We start from the raw sequence: 7,317 nt of genomic DNA, 5'->3' as shown, positions 1-7,317 counted from the left end.
ATGGGGAAAGGGGGGGGTCGGGGGAGATGCGGAAGGGGGGGGGGTCGGGGGAGATGGGTGTAAGTGGGAGGATCTATGCGGGGAGCTGAAGGGAAGAGGCGGAGACAGCTCAGTGTCACCCTGCCCCCGCCCTATCCTCCGGTTCGGTTGCGGGTGGGGGGGTGTACAGGGGTCTCCCTGAGGCCGCGCTCCGGTGTTGAGGCGCTCCCTCCCCCCGGTGACTCTCACCGCCCGCGGGGATGGGGGGGGGGCGCCCTTCCTTCCTGGCGGTCGGCCCTCCCTCCCTCCCTCCTGGCGGAGCTGTAGCGGAAGGCGGCTCCGCTGCACTGCAGCCACTAGGCCCCGGGGAGACGGTGGCCGTCCACCGACAGAGAGAAGCGACAACACTTACTACTCGGGATTCATGGTTGACATCTCACTGTGGCACCCCGCTCGGCTACAACTGCTTTATTTCTCTCTCTCTCTCTCGCTATTACTCTGTCTCTAATTCTCTTTCTGTCGGCTCCAAGTTCCGATTTGCCTTTGCCTTCCCCCGGCGGTATCTCTGTGTCTCCTTGCTGTGGTGACGGAGGGGAGCGGCCCTCTTCTCCCTCCGGATCGGTCCTCACTCACTGCCCAAAATGGCGGACAGCTCCGACCAGGAAATAACAAGCCCGGCCGCCGATCCCGCCGCCTGCTGGGAGCTGTAGGCGCGTGACGTCAGCGGGCGCCGGCCCGCTCGGACCCGCCCGACAACGGACTCCAATCCCCACAAGGCGTCGCGCTCACCCCCCGGAGCGGCTCCGCGCGTGCGCAATAGCTCTCCCACCGCCTCGCCCACGCGCATGCCCGCGGTTCTCCACCCCTCCCTCCCACACCCGACAACCGGGTTGCGTCATCGGTGAACACGTGGCAGCCTGAGCTGGCCAGGAAGGGCAGGGAAGGAGACAGAGTGGGGGCAATGGGAGGGTGCACAATGGCATTCTGTCTCTCTGTGTGTGAGAGAATGGGGCTATTGGGAACTGAAGAAGTACAGCACAGAAAACATTCTAGAACTGTTTTGCATAACAATACTTTCATTTTTTTATTAATTCATCCATTGGAATGTGGGTGTCACTGGCTGGCACAACATTTTATTCCCCTTCATAAACCATAATCACCACTTAGACAGAATGGCTTTCGTGGGCTATTTCACAGGGCAGTTAAGAATCACTCATGTAGCTTTGGGTCTGAATTCATCTGGAGGCCCTGACTGGGTAAGGGTCATACAGATTTTGTTCCCTAGATCGTTTTGATGCAGCTCAAATAAAGGCTTCGGACAGTGGATGCTAGAAACAAACACAGAAGATTAAAAAACACCTTTCAGTTCTGAAGAAGTCGTACCAGACTCGGACGTTAACTCTGTCGTTCTCTCCACAGATGCAGCCAGACCTGCTGGGTTTATAGAGTCATAAGGTGCTGGCAGGTGGGACTAGATTGGGTTGGGATATCTGGTCAGCATGGACAGGTTGGACCGAAGGGTCTGTTTCCATGCTGTACATCTCTATGACTCTATGACAAGACTACTATCTCCCAAGAGATGGGCAAATTTTCTAAACTGGAATAAACCACACCTTAACGTTCAATGATGTTGCCATCACTGAATCCCCACTATCAACATCCTTTGGGTTACCATTGACCAGAAACCCAATTTCACGTAAACTTGATGACGACAAGAGCACATCAGAGCCTTAGGAATACTTTGGAGAGTAACTCACCTCCTGACTGCCCACAGCCTATCCACCATCGACAAGGCACAAGTCAGGAGTGTGATGGAATACTGCCCAGTTGCCTGAATGGGTACAGCTCCAACAAAACTTGACACTTTCCAGGACAAAGTAGCTTGCTTGATTGGCACCACATCCACAATCATCCAATCCCTCCACCATCAAAGTGGTACTACAGATGCTGGGCGGCACGGTGGCACAGTGGTTAGCACTGCTGCCTCACAGCGCCAGAGACCCGGGTTCAATTCCTGCCTCAGGCGACTGACTGTGTGGAGTTTGCACGTTCTCCCCGTGTCTGCGTGGGTTTCCTCTGGGTGCTCCGGTTTCCTCCCACAGTCCAAAAATGTGCAGGTCAGGTGAATTGGCCATGCTAAATTGCCCATAGTGTTAGGTAGGGGGTAAATGTAGGGGTATGGGTGGGTTTCGCTTCGGCGGGTCGGTGTGGACTTGTTGGGCCGATGGGCCTGTTTCCACACTGTAAGTAATCTAATCTAATCAACAGTCAGTAACATTAGGATGTATTATCTACAAGATGCACTGCAGAAATTCACCAGACATCCTTACACAGCACCTTTCAACTGTTCCCTCCCTGACTACCTGGTCAGGTCCATGCCCCCTAGCAGCCCACCCTCCCTACCCAGCACCTTCCCCTGCCACCACAGGCATCGCAAAACTTGCGCCCACACCCCCCCCCCCCCCACCTTGGCCTGAAATGTCGATTTTCCTTCTCCTCGGATGCTGCCTGACCTGCTGTGCTTTTCCAGCACCACTCTAATTTTGAATCTAATCTCCAGCATCTGTCGTACCCACTTTCGCCTAGCACCTTCCAACTGACAACCACTTCTATCTGGAAGGACAAGGGTAGTAGATACATAGGGATCATCACCTCCTGCAAATTTCCCTCCAAGCCACTCACCATCCTGACTTGGAAGTACATTACCATTCCTTCAGTGTCACTAGAATTCTGGAATTGTGGACATTGTGGGTCAACATGTCGACTGCAACAGTTCAAGTAGTCAGCTCACCACCACTTTCTCGATGGCAACGAGGGACAGCCAGCAATGCTGATGTCAACGAATGATTTTTAAAAAGTGGATTTTGGCAAGGGGAATGTGATGGATTGGTGGTATTGTCCCTGGATTGGTAATCTGGACTCATGGCCTCAGGATGTGGTACTAAACTCAACAATGGCAGCTGGGGAAGAAGGAAATCAATTAATATCACAGAACGATTACAGTGAAGGATAAAAAGCTATTCTGCATAACTGCTCTGCACTAGCTCGCCAAATCAGCATTAGGACTTTTTGTTATTATGCTTTTTCCCTGCTCCTTTATTGCATGATTTCAAACTCCCATCAAGAGTTTAGGTTCAAAAGCAGAATGTTTGAGGAGAAGGCAAGGTCAAAAACTGCCTTAATGCTTAGGTTTCTTTAGAGTTCTGTTTATTTGCACATTAATACTAAATGTTATTATGCACAATAATAAGACATGTCAGGCACTAATCACTAAGACAGAAAGAGATGCTTCGATGGTGCTTCTTTCACATACTTATTCCGTAGAAGGGTCACTGGACTCAAAATGTTAACTCTGACTTCTCTCCACAGATGCTGCCAGACCTGCTGAATTTTTCCAGCTATTTCTGTTTTTGTTTCTCTCATACATCTAACTCACTCTTCTCACAACATGCTGTTTATGCTCAGTGGGGACTTTTTCCATAACATCATTGTAAGGTTGTTCTAGGGTCCTAAAGCCCTTACTCATCATTGGAAACCCTGCCCATTATTTCACCAGAGACAATCATCTAATATCTTCTTGAGCAGGCCTTCACTAAAGCTGCTTCCAATCTATTGCAAGTGCATTCCAAACCCTAACACAGGCTTTGTTTCTTTTACACATTACTGTCATTAACTAAACGCACAACTATTTTAAGAGTTGGGCAGTTTCTATCCACTTTGTCCAGATTTCTCATAATTTTGAAAACTCCTCTGAGCTTTCTTCTTTGTAACTGAAGCCTTCCAACTTCTCCACTCTGTTTTGATCACTGAAGTTTCTTATTCCTGGAACCCTCCCCGAAAACAACTTCTGCATACACTTCAATCCATTCAGATCTTTCCTGAAATCTGGAATCAATAATCAAGTCTCAGTAATAGTGACCATGAAACTATCATTGATTGTTGTAAAAGCCCACCTATTTCACTCATGTCCTTTAGGGAAGGAAATCTGCTGTCTTTACCTCATCTAGCCCACATGTGATTCTGGACCCACAGCAAAGTGGTTGATTCTTAATTGCCTTCTGGAATGGCTCTCATGAGACACTCAGGTCAAGGGCAACAAAAGCTTGCCTCAGTCCTGATGCTCACATTCCAGAAAAGCATAATTAAAGAAAGACAAAGTTATATGTGAAGAGTGTGTAGGGAGTAAAGCTGCTTGGATGATTATTTCAGAGCCCAATGCAATACACTGAATGACCACCTATGTTGTGTCATTCTGCTAGCAAGATCAAGTCTTGAATATTTCAAAATTATATGTCTTGCAACACGTATCAGATGACAATGTGTTTTCCCACTTTCTGAAGCTCTCGGTTTCTGTGATTGCAATATTATTATGACTGTTTGGATAATCGATATACTAAGCGCATGTGAACACCAACAGCTGCAAGAAATGTATGCAAACTGCTCTCGGGTTCTGTGCTTACACATCAACCTCCAGTTTCAGAAGCTGCTGCAATGTATGGACCTTGCAGGTCTGAGTGCCTGAAAATGTTGAGAGTATTGGCTGTAAGCTCCTCTCTCTGTCGCATATTAGCCTCACTTGGAAGTATATTTGCAGTTCCTTCAGCATCACTGGATCAAAATGCTGTAATATCCTCCTGTAAAACACAGCCTGAAGCAATTCAAGAAGTTGGCTCACCACCACCACCTTCTCAATTAGGATTGGGTAATAAATGCCGGCCTGGCCATAACACCCACATCCTGTGAATGAATTGAAAGAAATTTGCCTTCCCACATATTGATGACATTCATTAGATACAACTGTTAGGATCAGTCGTTTGGGTCAAAGTTATCTCAATGCAATGCCCAATGGCACCAAATAATGACCACATTAGATCATCATCCCAGGACCCTCTTCATCTCCAGTGTTATTGTTGCAAATAATTGGAACAGATCACCTACATTTTAAGTTATCTTCTATATGTCAGAGATTTAAAGCCAATTTACAAGGATGTTGCCAGGGTAGGAGGATTTGTGGTATAGGGAGAGGTTGAATAGGCTAGGGCTATTTTCCCTGGAGTGTCAGAGGCTGAGGGGGGTGACCTTAAAGAGGTTGACAAAATCATGAAGGGCATGGATAGGGTAAATAGGCAAAGTCTTTTCCCTGGGATGGACGAAGTCTAGAACTAGAGGGCATAGATTTAGGGTGAAAGGGGAAAGATATAAAAGAGACCTAAAGGGCAAATTTTTCATGCAGAGGGTAGTACGTGTGTGGAATGTGCTGCCAGAGGAAGTGGTGGAGGCTACTACAATTGCAATACTTAAAAGGCATCTGGATGGGTATTTGAATAAAACATAGAACATTACAGCGCAATACAGGCCCTTCCGCCCTCCATGTTGCGCCGCCCTGTCATACTAATCTGAAGCCCATCCCACCTACACTATTCCATGTATATCCATTTGCCTGTCCAATGACGACTTAAATGCATTTAAACTTGGCGAATCTACTACCGATGCAGACAAAGCATTCCATACCCTTACTCCTCTCTGAGTAAAGAAACTACCTTTGACATCTGTCAGGTTCATTTTTGGACGTTTCATCACCATACTAGTCATCAGCGAGCCAAATAAAGCACTAGTGGTGTTGCCCGCTTTCTATTTATATGTTTGAGTTTCCTACGGTTGGTGACATCATTTCCTATGGTGATGTCATTTCCTGTTCTTTTTTCATTTCCTGTTCTTTTTCTCAGGGAGTGGTAAATGGGTTCCAAATCGATGTGTTTGTTGATAGACTTCTGGTTGGAATGCCATGCTTCTAGGAATTCTTCTGCGTGTCTCTGTTTGGCTTGTTCTAGGATGGATATGTTGTCCCAGTTGGTTGTTGTGGTTCTGTTCCCCGAGCTGGGAATTTGTCTTGCAAACGTTTCGTCCCCTGTCTAGGTGAGCAAGACAAATTCCCAGCTCGGCAAACAGAACCACAACAACGAGCACCCGAGCTACAAATCTTCTCCCAAACTTTGAACACCCCCAGTTGGTGTTCTGTACATAAGGATACTAGTGAGAGTGGGTCATGTCGTTTTGTGGCTATTTGATGTTCATGTATCCTGATGGCTAGTTTTCTGCTTGTTTGTCCAATGTAATGTTTATGATAGTCCTTGCACGGTATTTTGTAAATGGTATTAGTTTTGCTTGTTGTCTGTATAGGGTCTTTGAAGTTCATTAGCTGCTATTTTAGTGTGTTGGTGGGGTTGTGGGCTATCATGATGCCAAGGGGTCTGAGTAGTCTGGCAGTCATTTCCGAGATGTCTTTGCTGTAGGGGAGAGTGGCTCGGGTTTCTGGACGTGTTTTGTCTGCTTGTTTGGGTTTATTGCTGAGAAATCGATGGACTGGGTACCCGTTCTTTTTGAATACACTGTACAGGTGATTTTCCTCTGCTCTGAACTGTAGAAGAACGCTGAACTTGCAAGGACTGTAACAAACACTGCATTAGACAAACAGGCAGAAAACTAGCCACCAGGATACATGAACATCAATTAGCCACAAAATGACATGATCCACTCTCACTAGTATCCATACATACGGATAAGGAAGGACACCACTTTGACTGGGACAACACATCCATCCTAGGACAAGCCAAACAGAGACATGCACAAGAATTCCTAGAAGCATGGCATTCTAACCGGAACTCTATCAACAAACACATCGACTCGGATCCCATTTACCACCCCCGATAAAAATAACAGGAAATTACATCACCATAAGAAATGACATCACCAACTCTAGGAAACTCAAACATATAAATAGAAAGTAGGATACACCACCAGTCCTTCATTCAGAGGCTCAATGAAGATGTTACCTAGTATGGTGATGAAACGTCTGAAAACAGACCTTCCAGCTCAGTGAGCAAACCTACATCCAGAACCTCAACCTGAGCTACAAATCTTCTCAAAACTTGCTATGAATAGGAAGGGTTTGGAGGGATATGGGCCAGGTGCTGGCAAGTGGGACTAGATTATGGTGGGCACGGACGAGTTGGACCGAACGGTCCAACTCTATGACTCTATGCCTCTTGCAAAACCATAGTGAAATGTACAATTGGTTCTGTGCCACACTTGGCTTACTAGTGTTGGAGGTGTTCATAACCGGCGTGCTGCATGATTTCTGTGGAGAGAAAGTGAGGTCTGCAGATGCTGGAGATCAGAGATGGAAATGTGTTGCTGGAACAGCGCAGCAGGTCAGGCAGCATCCAGGGAACAGGAGAATCGACGTTTCGGGCATAAGCCCTTCTTCAGGAATGCTGCGAGGTCGGTGGGGGCGGAGGTGACGTCATCGTCGGCGGCGGCGGCAGGTATTGCAGCGGG

General features: G+C 47.2%; 2 protein-coding genes across 2 annotated transcripts in view; both read right to left on the bottom strand.

The window, feature by feature from the left end:
- Positions 1 to 653, bottom strand: part of rab1ab (RAB1A, member RAS oncogene family b) — a 28,941-nt gene extending 28,288 nt beyond the window's left edge. The window contains exon 1 of the mRNA XM_043696690.1: positions 392 to 653. Coding sequence (XP_043552625.1) covers positions 392 to 414 — 23 coding nt within the window. The 5' untranslated portion in view covers positions 415 to 653. The remainder of the gene's footprint in view (positions 1 to 391) is intronic.
- A 430-nt stretch (positions 654 to 1,083) lies between these two features.
- zgc:153169 (uncharacterized protein LOC767799 homolog) overlaps positions 1,084 to 7,317 on the bottom strand; it is a 57,882-nt gene continuing 51,648 nt past the window's right edge. Inside the window, exon 10 of the mRNA XM_043696683.1 lies at positions 1,084 to 1,307. Coding sequence (XP_043552618.1) covers positions 1,281 to 1,307 — 27 coding nt within the window. The 3' untranslated portion in view covers positions 1,084 to 1,280. The remainder of the gene's footprint in view (positions 1,308 to 7,317) is intronic.

The sequence above is a fragment of the Chiloscyllium plagiosum genome, chromosome 9 (assembly GCF_004010195.1).
Source record: "Chiloscyllium plagiosum isolate BGI_BamShark_2017 chromosome 9, ASM401019v2, whole genome shotgun sequence".
In the NCBI taxonomy this organism is placed as follows: Eukaryota; Metazoa; Chordata; class Chondrichthyes; order Orectolobiformes; family Hemiscylliidae; genus Chiloscyllium; species Chiloscyllium plagiosum.
The sequence above is the reverse complement of the archived record's forward strand: the minus strand, read 5'-3'. Positions and strand labels throughout refer to the sequence as shown.